Source organism: Neomonachus schauinslandi, chromosome 1 (assembly GCF_002201575.2).
Source record: "Neomonachus schauinslandi chromosome 1, ASM220157v2, whole genome shotgun sequence".
NCBI lineage: Eukaryota > Metazoa > Chordata > Mammalia > Carnivora > Phocidae > Neomonachus > Neomonachus schauinslandi.
The window spans coordinates 179022835-179042470 of NC_058403.1; the positions used below are offsets into that span (position 1 = coordinate 179022835).

General features: G+C 41.8%; 1 protein-coding gene across 1 annotated transcript in view; it reads left to right on the forward strand.

The window, feature by feature from the left end:
- TAFA4 (TAFA chemokine like family member 4) overlaps nt 1-18872 on the forward strand; it is a 132621-nt gene extending 113749 nt beyond the window's left edge. Inside the window, exons 3-5 of the mRNA XM_021695257.1 lie at nt 8068-8223; nt 18539-18663; nt 18840-18872. Coding sequence (XP_021550932.1) covers nt 8068-8223; nt 18539-18663; nt 18840-18872 — 314 coding nt within the window. The remainder of the gene's footprint in view (nt 1-8067; nt 8224-18538; nt 18664-18839) is intronic.
- The last annotated feature ends 764 nt before the right edge of the window (nt 18873-19636 follow it).

The following is a 19636-nucleotide window of genomic DNA, read 5'->3' on the forward strand; positions in this document are numbered from 1 at the left end:
GGGATCAAGGTAATGGTGGCCTCATAAAATGAGTTTGGAAGTTTTCCTTCCATTTCTATTTTTTGGAACAGTTTCAGAAGAATAGGTATTAATTCTTCTTGAAATGTTTGGTAGAATTCCCCTGGGAAGCCATCTGGCCCTGGGCTTTTGTTTGTTGGGAGATTTTTGATGACTGCTTCAATTTCCTTAGTGGTTATAGGTCTGTTCAGGTTTTCTATTTCTTCCTGGTTCAGTTTTGGTAGTTGATACATCTCTGGGAACGCATCCATTTCTTCCAGGTTATCTAATTTGCTGGCATAGAGTTGCTCATAATATGTTCTTATAATTGTTTGTATTTCTTTGCTGTTGGTTGTGATCTCTCCTCTTTCATTCATGATTTTGTTGATTTGGGTCATTTTTCTTTTCTTTTTGATAAGTCTGGCCAGGGGTTTATCTATCTTGTTAATTCTTTCAAAGAACCAGCTCTTAATTTCATTGATCTGTTCTACTGTTCTTTTGGTTTCTATTTCATTGATTTCTGCTCTGATCTTTATTACTTCTCATCTCCTGCTGGGTATAGGCTTTATTTGCTGTTCTTTCTCCAGCTTCTTTAGGTGTAGGGTTAGGTTGTGTACTTGAGACCTTTCTTGTTTCTTGAGAAAGGCTTGTATTGCTATATACTTTCCTCTTAGGACTGCCTTTGCTGCATCCCAAAGATTTTGAATAGTTGTGTTTTTATTTTCATTGGTTTCCATGAATTTTTTTAATTCTTTAATTTCCTGGTTAACCCATTCATTCTTTAGTAGGATGCTCTTTAGCCTCCATGTATTTGAGTTCTTTCCGACTTTCCTCTTGTGAATGAGTTCCAGTTTCAAAGCACTGTGGTCTGAAAATAGGCAGGGAATGATCCCAATCTTTTGGTACCAGTTGAGACCTGATTTGTGACCTAGGATGTGATCTATTCCGGAGAATGTTCCATGGGCACTAGAGAAGAATGTGTATTCCGTTGCTTTGGGATGGAATGTTCTGAATATGTCTGTGAAGTCCATTTGGTCCAATGTGTCATTTAAAGTCTTTATTTCCTTGTTGATCTTTTGCTTAGACGATCTGTCCATTTCAGTGAGGGGGGTGTTAAAGTCCCCCACTATTATTGTATTGTTGTCGATGTGTTTCTTTGCTTTTGTTATTAATTGCCTTATATAATTGGCTGCTCCCATGTTTGGGGCATAGATATTTACAATTGTTAGATCTTGTTGGATAGAGCCTTTAAGTAGGATACAGTGTCCTTCCTCATCTCTTATTACAGTCTTTGGTTTAAAATCTAATTTGTCTGATATAAGGATTGCCAACCTAGCTTTCTTTTGGTGTCCATTAGCATGGTAAATGGTTTTCCACCCCCTCACTTTCAATCTGGGGGTGTCTTTGGGTCTAAAATGAGTTTCTTGCAGACAGCATATCAATGGGTCTTGTTTTTTAATCCAATCTGATAGCCTGTGTCTTTTGATTGGGGCATTTAGCCCATTTACATTCAGGGTAACTATTGAAAGATAGTAATTTAGTGCCATTGTATTGCCTGTAAGGTGACTGTTACTGTATATTGTCTGTGTTCCTTTCTGGTCTATGTTGCTTTTAGGCTCTCTCTTTGCTTAGAGGACCCCTTTCAAGATTTCTTGTAGGGCTGGTTTTGTGTTTGCAAATTCCTTTAGTTTTTGTTTGTCCTGGAAGCTTTTTATCTCTCCTTCAATTTTCAATGACAGCCTAGCTGGATAGAGTATTCTTGGCTGCATATTTTTCTCATTTAGTGCTCTGAATATATCCTGCCAGTCCTTTCTGGCCTGCCAGGTCTCTGTGGATAGGTCTGTTGTCAGTCTAACGCTTCTACCATTGTAGGTTACATATCTCTTCTCCCAAGCTGCTTTCAGGATTTTCTTTTTGTCTCTGAGACTCGTAAGTTTTACTGTTAGATGTCAGGGTGTTGGCCTATTTTTACTGATTTTGAGAGGGGTTCTCTGTGCCTCCTGGATTTTGATGCCTGTTTCCTTCCCCAATTTAGGGAAGTTCTCTGCTATAATTTGGTCCAATATACCTTCTGCCCCTCTCTCTTTCTTCTTCTTCTGGGATCCCAATTATCCTAATGATGTTTCATCTTATGGTATCGCTTATCTCTCGAATTCTGCCTTCGTGATCCAGTAGTTGTTTATCTCTCTTTTTCTCAGCGTCTTTATTTTCCATCATTTGGTCTTCTATATCACTGATTCTTGTGCCGCATTTATCCTAGCAGTTAGCGCCCCCATTTTTGATTGCACCTCATTAATAGCCTTTTTGATTTCGACTTGGTTAGATTTTAGTTCTTTTACTTCTCCAGAAAGGGTTTCTCTAATAACTTCCATGCTTTTTTTTTTTTTTTTAAGATTTTATTTATTTATTTGACAGAGAGAGACACAGCGAGAGAGGGAACACAAGCAGGGGAGTGGGAGAGGGAGAAGCAGGCTTCCTGCGGAGCAGGGAGCCCGATGCGGGGCTCGATCCCAGGACCCTGGGATCATGACCTGAGCCGAAGGCAGATGCTTAACGACTGAGCCACCCAGGTGCCCCTTCCATGCTTTTTTCAAGCCCAGCTAGTATCTTTAAAGTCATGATTCTGAACTCTAGATCCAACATCGTACTAATGTCTATATTGAGTAGGTCCCTTGCAGTTGGTACTACCTCTTGTTCTTTTTGTTGTGGTGATTTTTTCCGTCTTGTCATTTTGTCCAGAGGAGAATAGATGAATGAGAGAACAAAATGCCAACAGGGTAACAGCATCCCCAGAAAATATACTCTAAACTACTCAGAAAAGACCTGAAGCTGGGGGAAAAGAAAGATAAAGAAAGAAAAAAGAAAAAGAAAAAAAAAAAGAAAAAGATAAAAGCAAACAAAAACAGAACAAAACCAAAAAAACAACCAACCAGAATATGGTCAAATATGATCAGGCTGGTGCATAGATCAGTGCCACACACTAGATGTTGGGTGTATTTTGGTCTGTTAGAAGAAAGTGCCTCCAAAAATTTTAAAGAAGGAAAAACTTATATATGTACAAAAATAAGGGTTGATATGATGAAGGGATGGAATATGAGTGTAAAGATGAAAAGTATAAAAAAAATTATAAAAGGAATTGATAAGTTGTTTGAAACAAGGAAGAAAAGGATTTACAAAAAGAGAAAAAAGAAAAAAAAAGGGATAGAATGTGATCAGGCAGGAGACTAGAGCAAAGCCATACACTAGAGATTTAGGGTATATTTTGATCTGTTAGAAGAAACTGTATCTCAAAATTTTAAAGAGAGAACAACTTATATATATATATATATATGCCAAAAATAAGGGTAACTACTATGACGGGATAGAATATGACTCTAAAAATGAAAAATGTTGGTGGCGCTTGGGTGGCTCAGTCGTTGAATGTCTGCCTTCGGCTCGGGTCATGATCCAGGGTCCTGGAATCGAGCCCCACATCGGCTCCCTGCTCCGTGGGAAGCCTGCTTCTCCCTCTCCCACTCGCCCTGCTTGTGTTCCCTCTCTCGCTGTGTCTCTCTCTCTGTCAAATAAATAAACAAAACCTTAAAAAAAAATGAAAAATGTTTTTTAAAAAAGGGATTGATAAGATGTCGGTTGAAAAAGGGAATAAGAAAAATTAAAAAAAAAAAGTTAAAAAAAATTACCTTTGAAAGACTAAAGAATCATGGTAAAAAAGCCATGAATTCTATGTGCAGTATTCCCCTAGTGCTGGAGTTGTGCCGTTCTCATTGATCGGTAAACTTGGTCTTGGCTGGCTGTTCTCGCTGATCTTCTGGGGGAGGGGCCTGTTGCTATGGTTTCCAAATGTCTTTGCTGGAGGCGGAATTGCCCCACCCTTGCCCCCTCCCGGCTAAGTAATCTGCTCAGGTTTGCTCTCGGGGGCTTTTGTTCCCTGCGAGCTTTCTGTTTGGCTTTGGAGGCCGAGAGTGAAAATGGCGGCCTCCCAATCTCTGCCCTGGAGGAGCCGAGAACTCGGGGCCCCGCTCCTCAGTGAGGCCCCAGAGAAAAGCAGTCAGTCACTCCTGTCTCCCCAGTCTCCGGCCGCACTCCACGCTCACCCGGCCTGTGACCGAGCGTCTCTTTCTCTGGCACACGACCCCGTGTGGAGCCTCCAAACCCAGCAGATCCCTGCAGTGCACTCCCGCGCTGCTCCCCCTGGGGGAGGAAGGGGAGTCTCCCCGGATCTGCCGCTTGTTGGGTCCCTGCTGGAGGAGCAGTGGCCCGACTGTGCCGCAAATCACGGTTTATGGCAACCCCGAGCTGAGAGACTGCGCCTGGGCTCCGCCTCTGCACCCGGCTTCCCTGCTCCGATACCTGGGAGCTTTGCCACACTCAGGCACCCCCGGTCTTTCTGTGACCCCGAGGGTCCTGAGACCACACTGTCCCGCGAGGGTTCCATCCCCCGCTTAGCCACTGGAGCGACGTCCCTCAGCAGAGCAGACTTCTAAAAGTTCTGATTTTGTGCTCTGTGGCTCTATCACTTGCCAGAAGCGGCCGACGGAGGCCCCTCCCCCGCCGTCTATCCTCCCGAATATCGCCTCGGATTCACTTCTCCGCACGTCCTACCTTCCAGAAAGTGGTCGCTTTTCTGATGAGAGAGTTGTTGCTCTTCTTTTCTTCGATCTCCTGTTGAGTTCGTAGGTGTTCAGAATGGTTTGATCCCTATCCAGCTGAATTCCTGAGACCAGATGAAATCCAGGTCTCCTACTCCTCTGCCATCTTGCTCCACCCCCCCCCCCCCATTTTGTGTATTTCTAAGAAAGAAAAGCATTGCCAATTACAATAAGATACTATCAGTTGTGAGACCTGAAATGTTTAAAGATGAGAAAAACATTGTATCTGAAAAATCAATGAGGTACCATACATAGTCCGTGTTATATAAGTGAATAAAATCCTAGACTACACAAGCTGATTATTTAAAGAGAAATTTGAGTATGGAAAAAAAAATCTGTTTGCATTTGTGGATGGTTATCTAAATAGCAAAATTCTAAGCCAACTATAATATTAATCAATATCCCAATCACTTCTCAAGTATGCTGAGTTACTAAAATGCATTTCTTTTATTTTCTTAGTGAGGTTTAGTTCTGCCTTCATGGCTCTCCAGCGTCTTTGAAAATCTAATTCAGGATGGCTGTTATATCTACTGAATATTTGCCCCCCCCCCCTTCTTAAGTTAAAGCACTAATCCCCAAATATGACTCTATTTGGAGACAGAGACTGTGAGGAGGAAATTAAGGTTAAATGAGGTCATATGGGTATGGGTGTGGCCCTAATCTGGGAGAGCCAGTGTTTTTATGAAAAAAAAAGGAAACAGCAGAGCACTCTGTCCCTGCCCCCTTCTGCTTTTTGCAAGCTGCAAAGAATGCCCTCACCTGAATTGGCCAGGACCTTGATCTGTTGTTTAAGCCACCCAGCCTGTGGTCCTTTCTTGTGGCAGCTGAGCGAACTGTGACAGTGGCCAACAGGGGAAGGCACTGTTGGAGGACTGGGGATGAATTCACCCTGGGCCCCCCCTACCACATGGCTAGTCATTCAGGGAATGTTTGACCTGAAGGTGCTTACTTGCAGTTGGAAACCAGAGACAGGGTCTCCTCTTGAGCTCTTCCCAGTCCTTGCTGTTCTGCTTACTCAGCTCTAAGTGCCCACCCTACTTTCCCGACATTGTAATTACCATTTATTTTTATTTATTTTTTACAATTGTATGCAACTACCTATGGGAAATCAGCATTCTTTTTTTTTTAAAAGATTTTATTTATTTGACAGAGAGACACAGCAAGAGAGGGAACACAAGCAGGGGGAGTGGGAGAGGGAGAAGCAGGCTTCCTGCTGAGCAGGGAGCCCAAAGGGGGGCTCAATCTCAGGACCCTGGGATCATGACCTGAGCTGAAGGCAGACACTTAACAACTGAGCCACCCAGGTACCTCGGAAATCAGCATTCTTGTTGTGTACATTTAATTGGGTTTATAGTTTTAATCACTTTATGCTTTCTTCTGTAGTAGATGGAAAACTTTCAGAATGGTGGTTTGATTCTCTGGGTACTGGGTCTGCTTTTATGTGTTTTACAAATGAAATTTTGCCTTAGTATTTGTTCTTGCCAGTGATTGAATTTTGTTTCCACCGAGAGTTAACATAGAAAAAAGGGCTAGAAATTTTTCAGAATAATATAGAGGTTGTTTTGTGGAAGGGCTTGTTTTATCAATTAAAAATATTCCATAATTCAGATTTTTAAGCTAGTTTTGTGATTTGAAGTACCTGCACCCACCAACAGAAACCAAGCAAAGCATTAGCCCCTGGGAATCTTTGGGGAAACTTGTCTTAATGAGTAGATGAGACTGCTTGTAGTTCACAGAACAGTTTATTGTAAATAGTATATGTGAAATTTGAGGGTGCTTGAAAAAGTTGTCTTTTACTAATAATTTCTAAATATTGCCTCCACAGCCTTGTTTACATAGTTTTTATGAGAGCAGAGGTAAATCTCTCCAATCCTGCTATAGCCAGAGATGATAATTAGTTATCTATCACTGTGTAACAAATTAGCCCAATTCTTAGAAGCTTAAAACAGTCAACATATATAACTTCACACAGTCTGTCAGTAGCTGAAATCTGGGAGTGTCTTAGCTGGGTGGTCCTGTTTCAGGGTTATCAGACTGACTTTAAGCTGTTGGCTGGTGTTGGAGTCTTTGAAGACTCGACCAGGGCCACTGGACCCACTGAGGGACATTCTACAAAATAACTGGCATGTATTCTTGACAGATGTCAAGGTTAAGAAAGATCAAGGCTAAAAAATACTTTCTGACTAAAGAAGGCTAAAGAAATGTGACAACTAAATACAATGTAGGTCCCTGAGTTGGATCCTGAACAAGGGGAATAAAGGCTAGAAAAGACATTATTAGGACAACTGGCAAAACTGTAGATCATGTAATAGCATCGTGTAAATAGCATTGTATCAGTGTCAAATGTCCTGATTTTGATAATTATGTAAGAGACTGTTTTTATTCTTAGGAAATAACCACTGAAGTGTTACTGAAGGGTCAGGGGGTATCATGTTTGCAAGTTACTCTCAAATGGCTCAGAAAGATATGTGAAAGAGAGTGAATGACAAGACAAAGGGTCACGTGTTAACAACAGTGAATCTGGATAAAAGGTCTTAGTTATTGCTGCTGTGACAAATCACCACAAATTTAGTGGCTTGTTTCTGTAGGTCAGAAGTCTGGCACAGTGTAGCTGGATTCTCTGCTCAGAGTCTGACCTCTGGGTTAAAATCAAGGTATCAGCAGGCCTGCATTCCTTTATGGAAGCTCTGGGGAAGAATCTGCTTCCACATGTATTCAGTTTGTTGGCTCAGTTCCTTGTGGGTGTAGGACTGAAGTCACCATTTCCTTGCCTTTTGACCCCCAGATCTTTAAGCCAGCAGTGATGCTTTGAGTCCTTCTCATGTTTTCAATCTGACTTCCCCTTCTGCTCTCTCTCTCTGATTTTAAGAGCTCATGTGAGCACATTAGCTCAAGTTCCTTCTCTTAAGATCAACCAGTTAGTAATTTAATTATTTTTATTTTATTTTTTAAAGATTTTATTTATTTGAGAGAGAGAGAGAGTGTGCAAGCACAAGCAGGGAGAGAAAGGGAGAAGCAGATTCTCGCTGAGCATGGAGCCTGATGCCAGGCTGGATCCCAGGTACCTGGGATCATGACCTGAGCTGAAGGCAGACGCTTACCTGACTAAGCCACCCAGGAATCCCCCAGTTAGTGATTTAAATTATATCTGCAAAATCTCTTTTGCCATGTAAGTAACATAATGGGTGTGATACCGGGGGTTGAAGGTTCTGGGGGCTGAATTTCTGTCTACCACAGGTTTATAGGAATTTTTCGCACTATTCTTGACACCTTTATAAATATTTGAAATGACATCCAAACAAAAAGTTACAAAGATTCTTAAGCATGGTGCAGGAAGCTGGAAAATGTGGTCATGGTATCGTTCACATACTTTGTAGCTTCATTTTTTTCCTGACAGCACTGGGTCTGTTTTATCCATCAGGTCACCACCAAATCAAGCAAGGGACCTGTGAGGTGGTCGCTGTCCACAGGTGCTGTAACAAGAACCGCATAGAAGAGCGATCACAAACAGTCAAGTGCTCCTGCTTCCCAGGGCAGGTTGCTGGCACAACGCGGGCTCAGCCTTCTTGCGTTGAAGGTAAGACCTTTCTGGTCAGTTTCTCTACTCTTGCAAAAGTATGTAAAACCACCAACAACCTCCTTGCTTTACTGTCTTTTCAACTCCAAGAAAACCAGGCTGCTTCCAGGTTAGCGTTGCTCCAAAAGTGAACATCATTGTAACTCCACACATTGCTTGGTGCATAAGGTAAGTTATTAATGGTATTTCTCAAGGGGTCCTGATGGGGGAGTTCTATTACTAGACAATCAGGAAGATATACTTTGATTTTTTTTTTTTCCTTCCCCACCTGTCTTTCCAAATCTTATCCATAAAAGCACTTGCTTCCCTAGATACACTTTTTTCCCTGATTTCAAGCTCTCAACTCAAAAGCGATTAGCAGCTTATTTTTCCTCACCTCATTTTTAATGTTACAGACTGATATTCTCTTTATTTCTAGTTTACTATCTTAACAAACATTTATAAAACATCTCCTTTGGAGCAACTTCCCTGAGAACAGTTTGGGATCACATGTCATTTATTTGTTGTCTCCAAATCCCCTCGCAGAGTACTGTGCCAATGGGTTTTTAAAAAAATGAATGAATGTTGATGGGTTGTAGGTAGAGGGCTGGGATAGATTCCTTTTGATGCCTCTGGTGTCTTGTAGCACACACCTTGTTAGAAACAAGTTATCAGTCCCCAGGGGCAGAGATACATGAGGTTAAGCCTTGTAGCACTTTCTCCACAGTGCCATGAAAACTCCCTAAACATGAATGCTTCCTGTCTTATTTGATGCATGTCTAAAGGTCAGCTATTAGAATAAACCTATGCATTCTTAACTCCAGAATCACACAATCAAGAATAGTAATTGACCCATATCCCGCCTCCCTGACCAAACACAGGCACAAATTTATGGTCTGTATGATCACTAGTGGTATGTATCACCGTGAAAGATGGAAAGTGAATATGGTCAACTTACCATCTACAGTTCCTCACAGAAACCCTAGGGGCCGAATGCATTGCTGAATTCAGATTTTTTAAAGGTAGCATAGTACATACAGCAACTGTTTCCTCACAAACCTAATGTCTTTTCTGGTTGTACCCCATAGTCACAGATGCTAATATTTCTACAATGAACTATGTAGAATATTCTTGCAGAATGGGATAGGGCAAGAATTAGAAGCTCATGTTAAATCAGGTTTTGCCACCATCGTACAGAAGTCCTGTCCATTTTCAGAGCTTTTGGATTTGGGGATCACAGATAAAGGATTGTGGATCTATAAAAAAAGATGAAGATTTTTAGCATTTAAAAAAAAGACATTTTTTTAAAAAAGATTTTATTTATTTGACACAGAGAGAGAGAGAGAGCGCGCACACAAGCAGAGGGAGGAGCAAAGGAAGAAGCAGGCTCCCCGCTGAGCAGGGAGCCCAATGGGGCTCAATCTGAGGACCCTGGGAATCATGACCTGAGCCAAAGGCAGACTCTTAACTGACTGAGCCATCCAGGTGTCCCAAAAGAAGACATTGCAAAGAAATTTGCTAAGTTCTATCTCTCCAGCTGGGACAGCTGAGCATATTTATTTCCTCCATCAATTGAATCCAAACCACACCTATTTTGTCCCCTCGGTCTGTCTCAGATTCTCTGTTTTGCCATCACCCGCAGTCTAGGGGCTCACATTACATTCTGCCAAGCTTACTACTCCAGTCTCCCATTCTCTCCCCTGAGCCTTCTACAGAAGCAGAACTCATCATGTCACTGCCGTATTTAAAACCACCCTTCAGTGACTTCCCACCATCTTTAAAATAAAATCCAAGTTCTTTACCATGGCTTATGAAGCCTTGCATAGTTTTGACTCTGTCTCCCTCCTCTCAACTACACTACCCCCGTCCAAGTGGGGGCATTTACGTTCTTTTAGATCTCCACACTCCTACCTATATCCTTTACCTGAATCATTGCCGTCTTCCTCACAATACATATTTTGTCTACTTGATTTCTATTTTCCTTCCATATCTGCTGTATGCTCTTGTATCTCCCTGTACTTCTAGTTCATGACCTGTATGCCATTATGTTTTAAGATCTTTCTGAATGTGTGCCTTCCCATTAGTCTGTAGGTTGCTTAAGGATGGAAACTGAGTCTCTTATTTCTCCCCACCCAACCCACCCCAACTGTCTAGTGCATGAATGACTTTGAGCACAGGGGAGAACTGATTCATTTTCAGTAATCACAGATTGTTTTCAAATTCATGGTACCAACTGTGTTTGCTTGCTCTGTGGATTTTAAACTCCTTCAAGAACTTAAGAACTTAGGAATTATAAACTTTCTACTCTATCCATCATAGAATCTTTAGATATAAAAAGCCTTACACATTTATCTCAGAGCACTTTTATCAGCATCTGGAAAGTATAGATGGTGTGGCAATTAAATTTACTATCTTTCTCTTAGTAAAGGAAATATTAATACCTTATCCTCCAGTAGCTTGTTTTATATACATTTATTGTGTGGTCCAAATCCCCTTTGGGCACCACTGTAAGAATAACTGCGTATCTGTTTGGTCAATCCATTTGTTTTTTTTTTTTTTTTAAAGATTTTATTTATTTATTTGAGAGAGAATGAGAGAGAGCACATGAGAGGCAGGAGGGTCAGAGGGAGAAGCAGACTCCCTGCCGAGCAGGGAGCCCGATGCGGGACTCGATCCAGGGACTCCAGGATCATGACCTGAGCCGAAGGCAGTCGCTTAACCAACTGAGCCACCCAGGCGCCCAATCCATTTGTTTTTGTATATTTGTGTATTTAAGATGGGTCTCTAGAAAATGTACATTTTAATATGAATGTGTTTTACCTAAATGGTATCACATTGTATATTTCTTAATCCAACCAGCTATCAATATTAAGTTGTGGAGATCTTTGTGTGCTAGTACATACTGACCTATTGTGTTTATTTTTTTAATGGCTCCATAACATTCCATTGTATGGATATGTTATAATTTGTTTAGCCATTCCTTTACTGAAGGACATTTTAGTTGTGTCTGTGTCATAACAGACTCCTAGGCTAACTAAATGATTTCCTTAGTGTTATAGGATCAGTAAGTGATAGAGATCAATGATTTAGTGTCTGAGCCGAGTCTGTGCAGTGGAAGGTTCTGTGATGATGTACATATTCTTTCTATATATCCTTAGCTCTATGTGTTGATACCCATGTGCCCAGTATAATTGGTAACCACTAACCACATGTGACTAGTGAGCATTCGAGATGTGCCGGGTATGAATTTAAATATAAATGGGAACTTAAGACTAAAAGCTTCTCTGTCGGACAGTGCAGGATCAGCTTTATGTACCTATGTAACTTATGAGTACTACATTTGTAGCCAGAGAATACCCAGACTCTGAAGGATAGGCTTGTGATTCTATCTTAATATTTGTATCCCCTGAACCTAGCAGAGCCTGGCAAACAGTCGGTGTTCAATAAATGTTTATTGGATCAAAGTCAGAGGAGGTGTGGAAAGTTGTCGTTTAGACTCTAGTTAGGATGTATGTCTGTTTTCATATCCCCTTTGATCTTCTATTCCTTATCCGAATGTTTCCATTAGGGCTTTTTAGCTTTATCCCATAATAATCTTTATCCCATAATAATTATGCAGTATCATGCTGCTAGTTGGCTTGTGGAAAGACCTAGTCTCTGCTGGTAAGTTCCTCTTATCTTATTTGTCAATAAGAATGTGGAGAGGATCTAAAATATAACATTCACTTGATTTACATTTAAATTAAAACAAAGGCGAGGAGACATTGGAGCGGGGCACTAATTAATGTTGGCATAGAAAGTGGAATATCCTTATGCGTTTCTGCTAATCCACAGCAGAGATACTTATCTAGTGTTTTCATTGCTTTTCCATAAAATCATAGCTTTTATTAGTTAAAAAGGGAGAATAATTAGTTGGTTTTTGTCCTCCAATTTTTTTGGATATAATTAACTTATAAAGTCCTCCTGTATTATGGAAATGTGTCTGTACTCCACATTTGGGATTTGGGAGGAGGGGTGGGGAAGTACTTGATTAAAGTTGTGGTTACTTGGGTCCTACAACAGACAATTGTGTAGCTGGTAAGCACGTTCCCTTTTGAATCTTTGGTATATATACAAGGAACTGTATTCTCCACATTTATCAAAATACCACTCTATAGAGATAATGCTGAATGGTTTATGATAAAACGAGATAAATGCGTAGTACGATGAAGCTTCATTTATTTTGTTAGAGTGAATGCTTTCTAAACATTGGGTTTAAAAAAGACTGATAAAAGCTGAGGAATGGGAGGCAGCTGCTTTTTAAAGCTATTTGTTTTCTTTGGCTGATGGCTGAATTTGTGTTCTGAGATGTCAGAAATCACTTAGTGAAGGCTGAGAGTTCCCGTTCGTACTGCAGACAACTGATGTGGTTTTTATGGACTGTGTGATGAGGTACGGAGTCGGTCTTCAAGATGGGGTTTCACAGAGCTGTGTGACTGGGTGTGTTCTCTGTGCCACTTGCAAGATCAAGCGGTTTTCAGGGCTTTTCCCCGTAGTGATCAGGTGAATGACAGAGAAGTGTACTTCGCAAAAGCACTGGGGGAGGTGGAAGGATGCACCTTGCATACATTGGTTCATGGAGTTTTAATGTAGCACATTGTGCCCGGCATGTCCTAGATGCCGGGGGATAAGATGCTAATTAGACTCAGGTCTTGCTTTCCTGCAACAAACTCGAGAAAATGAAGGTACTTGAAGAGAGAGCAGAGAAGCGGTCAGAGATGGTGTCCCATGAGAAGCAGTGGGTCTGGTTTCACCAGGCAGGAGGGAACTAAGTGGTAAAGCAGGTAGAGCGTGTGCCAACGAGTAGGGGCAAGCGTGAGAATAAGTGTCTCTGTCGGGCTCTGAAGTGGTCGAAGACAAGGCTGGAGATGTAGACAGAGCCTTTGCTCTTAGAGACTTTCCATCAACTCAGATTATAGGATTAATTCCTGCGTTCTGGGAATTTATATTCAAGGAATAGTGGATGAAGGAGAGTAGACCAGTAAGAAAGGGTATTAAGTGCTATCAGCAAAGTTCATATCCAATCCCCGAAGATTCCTGAAAAGGAAAAATGGGATCTCTGAATTTGCCAGGTCAGGTAGTTTGTCAGCATAGGTTTCAGGGTGAGCCCTGGAGTAGCCAGGATTTGTGTGTGGGAGAGAGAGCAGTGAGACTGAGCCAGAAGTGAGATTCTCTCTCTGAAAGTGAGATTCAGAGAGAGAATATGCACATTCTCGCCTTGTAGGCTTGCCCACAATGGAGGCTCCAGGAGGGAAGAGAAGGAATAGAGGTGGCATTGTGTTTACCACGTATTAAGGATTATGAGGTCTGCTGAACTAGCTCAGCCTCTCATCCGGGGCTGAGTACATCCCAATGTACATGACTGTAGATTAATTTTTTTTAAAGATTTATTTATTTGAGAGAGAGGAGAGAGGGAGAATGAACAGTGGGGGGGGGGGGGGACAGGGGGGGGGAGAGAGGGACAAGCCGGCTCCCCGCAGAGCAGGGAGCCCGATGCGGGGCTCGATCCCAGGACCCTGAGATCATGACCCAAGCCAAAGGCAGACGCCTAACCAACTGAGCCCCCCAGGCACCCCGATTAATGTTTCTTAACCAGGGGTGATTTTGGCCACCCTAGGGATATTTGACGATGTCTGGAACCACTTCGGGGTGTTAAACTGGGGGAGAGGGTGCTACTGGCATCTAAAGGGTAGAGGCTTAAGATGCTGGTCACTGTGGTACAAGGTGCAGGATAGACTCCTACAGTCAAGAATTACCCAGCCTCTAAAGTGCTAAGGTCAAGAAACTCTACCTTACGGGCAGGTCATGGCTGGGGAGGGTTGTACTTGTGTGAGCTCACACTTTGTGGAAAAGACAAACCTAAATCACAAAAGATCATTCTGTACCTATTTATCCACAGCCTCACTCAGTACTCTGTAGAAATAACAATACCTTGTTATGTGTGAAGTGTGTGAACAAGTAAAATGTTCCATTAACAAAAAATCATGTTCTCAGGACTACTTCTTTGCATGATACCTGGGTCAGGTTGGAATGGCTTCTTTTCTTGAAATAACAAAAATTAGCAGGTCTCCTTCCTCCCCCCACCCCTGGCCTATCTTTATTTAAAGTTAACAAATGGCTTAAAGTTAATAAACCTTTCTTTAATGATAATTTGCAAAGGAAATCTTGAAAGAACACTGTTAAGAGCAAATCAGCTAAATTATCTGAAAATCTCAGAGCATATTTTTGTGATTGTTTCCATTTTTAAGACCGTATATATTCTAGGAAGATGTGTTCATCTTTCGGTCTGTACCTTCAGTGTAAAAATACGCTTTTCTTTAGAAAAGCCTTAACTCTGTAAATGCAATGAAACGAGGTCAAAAAAAATGAAAGACCAACTCCTGAGAAGTGAGCCTGGTGTTGGTCTTACTCGAAGGTGGGTTTATAGAAATAGCTATATGAATACATCTTGTGTTTTATTTCATGGAATAATGTTTAATTGGGACAAGGGATAGAAAAAAAATCTCCATCTATTTTATACAACAGAGAGTACAGAAAATGCACCAAGAGCAAGATAGCTAATTGGTCCCATTACATTTTCACCTAGAAAACAACATCACAGAAAATGCTAGTCACTACCATAAAACCAGAGTTTCACTGTTTTTTTTTTCTTCTTTCTTTCTGCATAAAACTAGAAATTCATTACAGGTTGGCAGCTTGAAGATAGGGATGTTTTGTATTTTCCTAACTCAGGGAGGCATGGGGCTTTCTAAAGAATTTTATTTTAAAAATAGAAGTGACAAGACACTTTCTCATCTCTAGTATATTACGGTATTTTGAACAGGATAAAATAGATACCTCCTACAAACTTATTTTCCTATGGAGACAAGGCTCAGTTAAGTGGGCAGATGTTCTCAAGAGTTACTTTAATAAAATCCTACTTCTGCATCCTTTGTCTCAGCTCAAAGCCCAGCTCAGTAGGCATTCAACACTGGAACTTCTGGGCTTTTTAATCACCTTATTCACTGGTGGGTGAAACCCTCAGTTGGTTCTCACCCTTGCTATGAGTTCCTTAGTCAGTCTTTAACGCATAAAGGAATTTGAAACTTTTATTATGGCTACTAGGGTGGTGCTCATTAAGACTTTCTTTTCTGAAAGAACATTTGCTGTTAAGTAAGTACGTCTCTAACACTTGGAGGGCCCCTCTAATGTATTCTTCACTCAAATATGAAAATGATTTTTTTTTTGGCAAATAGAAATATTTTAAATTTCAAGATAGGTTGCTCTTTTAAGGAACCTATTGTGATTCTGTCTTCAGAAAAATCACTCCATATTTTCTAGTTAAATGAAAGAAAACTGGTAAATAATTCTGCAAGAGCTTGATCATACATGCTTTCTTCTTTTGTTTAAATAAATTGAAAGCCTTAAACAAAATACTGTGAAAGTCTTTTAATTTTTCTGTAGTTAAGAATTGGCATGGTTTTTGGTGATGAATGCCTGATTTTTTTTTCCCCCTCAAGCTCCTCTTCTAGATTTGGCATCAGAATGATCTTAGGACCCCATGAGGCCAGTGAGGAAGTATTAGCATTTCTTTGCTGTGAAGTTGACATAGAATGAATCAGATGATTTCCTCTGTAGGGAATTTATTCCCAGATTTCTCACTTTATACCTCAAGTGGTCTCCTTCAGAGTCCTTTCTGTCCCAAATTGTTTCCTATCCCCTGTCAGACTAGCTTTCCCAGGCACACAGTTTTCCCTGCCTTATTGCACCCCCTTGTTCAGAAACTTTCCATGGCTCCCTACCCCTTGGGGAATCCAGTCTAATCTGGAGTTGGCATTGAGAGCCGTTGAAGGTTGCTTCTCAGACCACCCACCTTGCTCAACTGGGTCTCCTGGCTTCCAGGTAGGTCACTCCCTGACCCAATGCGCTGCATGCCTTCACTGGGGCAGATCACTTGTCAGCTGCCTGGGCTTCTGTGGAATCCTCCATGTAGCCCTGGCCCCTGTCAAGAGTACATAGGTGCCCACTGCTGAGTGGCAGAGAATCTGCCTAAGAGAACGGTTTTAAAGATAAAAAAAAAAAAAAGTATTTTAAATTCAGCTGTAACTCTGTGTAAATATAACTTGAGCTCTGTCAACATTTATATAACTTCCACAGTCCTGCAGATGGAATTTTAAATTGAGGGTTGGGAACCATGTCTTATTTATCTTTATATGTACTTGGGATTGGCCTAAGGTATTCAGAAGATAATGAAGGACTTTGAATCTGGTCAAACTCTACGTAGCATATGTTAATCTAACTATTATTATAAGTTGTGGTACAGCAGAAAGACTTGTAGATGCAGAAAAAGAAGTTGATTCTAGTACCTCCTCCCTCATTTTACTCACTTTGTGGAAAGCTCTCGTTTTTATTTCTGGCCATCTGCCCCCTGTTCCTGCTTCTGAAGGTTGTTGAGATAATCGAAAGAGGAACAGTATGTAAAAGGGCCTTGAAAATAACAAAGCTCCATACAGTGTTGAGGTGGGATTGTTGTAATATCAGTGACTGAAAAGAATACGGCTTTCTCAGACTTCGCCCAGCTGTCTCCATCCATCCATTCAAGTTCAGTGGCACTCTCTGACAAAATAAATAACCCATTTAGCTATATTCCTTTCTCCTCAGTGCTGGCACCTTCTGACTTAAATAGCTTATGGTTCTTCTAGATCACAGTTCTAACTCATTGAGGTATGATTGGTTTATCAGATAGAAGCACAGTATTTGGCCGGAATCAGGAACGGTGGTTTTCATGGGGAGTAGACAAAATGTCTAGCCACTTCAGCTGATAATGAAATGTTCCGGCGCCCTAACCATGCCATATTGCATTGGCCTGACAGGAGCAGAGTTTTTATTTTTTATTTTATTTTTTTAGATTTTTTATTTATTTTCTGACAGACACAGTGAGAGAAGGAACACAAGCAGGGGGAGTGGGAGAGGGAGAAGCAGGCTTCCCGCGGAGCCAGGAGCCCGATGTGGGGCTCTATCCCAGGACCCTGAGATCATGACCTGAGCCGAAGGCAGACGCTTAACGACTGAGCCACCCAGGTGCCCAGGAGCAGAGTTTTTAATGCATGAGCTTGCTATGTTCCCTGCTTTTGTTACTGTCTCTAGACCTCTAGTTGTTTCTCCTACAGATCTCTGGTGTGAGGGAGGGGTGTGACTTTAAGGGTTGAAGAAGGGGCTCTAGCATTAGAATGCCTCTGTCAAAGGGCCTCGGTTTTCTCTCCTCTACAAAATGCAGGAAATACATTTAGCAGGGTGCCTGACCCTCCAGAAAAAATAGCTATTAGGAATTCTCAAGACTTGTTTGAAATGGTAGGCAATGGTAGTTGGAATCAAATCCATTGGGGTATTTTTTTTTTAACCAAAGTGCTGTTATTTCAACAGAAAAACAGGGCTCAACGACCCTCCCCCTTAACCTACACACCTACCCGCAGCCCCAGATCTCTGATCTATACCATTTGTGAGCTCACCATAGAAACTGAATCACAATCCCTTTGTCCTTTGACTCTGTGGGAATACCCAGGCAAGTTGATAGAGTTTCCTTAACGTGTCTTCATCTGCCTCCAAACCCAGAGAATTTTCTGCTTCCTCGTCTTATTGGCAGATGGCAGCAGAGATGATGGGATAAGGGGAGAGGGCATTCACAGGTGAGATCGCGAGTCTAGAATGTGGGCAAGTGAGGGAGTGCCACGCTCTTCCACCTTCACTTGGCTTCTGGTTGTTGAATTCAAGGTGTTACTCACCACTTGCTGGAACGGCATGGAGAGGTGAATGACTCTGTGATGGAAATGCTGACTGTTTTGGGTTGTGCCCCGACAACAGAGAGCATCAAATGTAACAACTTGGTCAGGTTTGCGTCCACCACTGGAGCCTACAAAATGATGACCACAGCAATAGCTAACATTTTCTGACAACCTAGTGCCTGGCCCCTGGTTAGCAGAGAGTTTGATATGGATTAGCTCTATCCTCTTGACATCTGTGGCGAGCTTCTATTATTATCCCCAATTTACAGATGAAGAAATTGAGGCCAAGAGGAATTAAATAGTCGAAGGTCATTGGAAAAAAAAAAAAAAGAAGTAGCATGGCCAAGTTCAAATCCAGGCATGCTGCAAAGCTTGGTATCTTACTCTTACCTAAGCATAATTCTTTAAATTTATTTACTGTGAAATAGTTCTTACTAACAATCTTTGAAGTCAGTATATTGGTCCGTATGAGCTTTATGTTGTCCATAGTTGGAGGAAGCAACTATCACAAACATTATGTGGCCTTTGTCTTACAGCTTCCATCGTGATTCAGAAATGGTGGTGTCACATGAATCCTTGCTTGGAAGGAGAGGATTGTAAAGTGCTGCCAGATTACTCAGGTTGGTCCTGTAGCAGTGGCAATAAAGTCAAAACTACAAAGGCAAGTATAGACACATGCAATTCTCCTTTACAACTTCCGCGGATTATTAACTATGCGGTTTTCCCCCCTTCCTTTTATCCTGGCACCACGGCATTATTTTATGTTGAGCCACCCTATTACTTTGGCCTTTTGAAAAGCCCATTTCTGAGTATTGCCCTTTATGTCCGATTTTACAGAGCAGTGATTTGGGGGATGAACTTGTTATTTAGGCAGGGCCACGAAATTCATTACAGCCCCTTCAAGAGCCCAGTTTAAAATAAAGGGATCGGAGTTGACAGGCCAGCGTATCAAAACAGCATGGCGAGGTTCCACACACAGTTGACTTGCTGAGGGAGGGATACTTCCTGGGAGGAGTTTTAATAGGTGGAGACTCAAATTCAAGGTGTCACAAGTCAAGAGCTGCCTCCCCCCAGTGATCCTCTGTCCAGGCCACCCTATCTCAGAAGAGTACCACCATCCACCCAGTTCTTGAGCCAGAAATCTCTCTGCCTTAAAGTCCCCATGTCCCATCTATTATTGGTCCTTGGGACTGTTCCTCCCAACTCCCTCCTTGAGTGTGTGTCACCATCCTTACAACAGGGGTCCTGTCCCCACCATGTCTCATCTGGAGGACTGAGTTGCTGCCTCATTCTCCACACGATGACTCCCATCACTTTTGTGAAATGAGATCTTCTAAGCTAGTCTGTCTCTCTTGCTACACTGGTCTTGTCAGTCTGGTGCTTCACGAAGGGAGGTGGCTTGGTGGGTTATTTACTCTTTTTTTCCCCCCCGTTTCAGCCTTCTGTTGGTACCTCTTACCATGGTGCCTTTGTGGTTGCAAAGGAAGGTGTTCTTCATGGAACGTGCTTCCCTCCTTTCTTTTCTACTTCACCATTATTTCTTCAGAGTCTGTCACTGATTGGATTCGTGTCTTGTGTATCTCTGAGCATTGATTATGGTTCTACTTTACATGGCAGGGTGTCCTGAGGTGCTT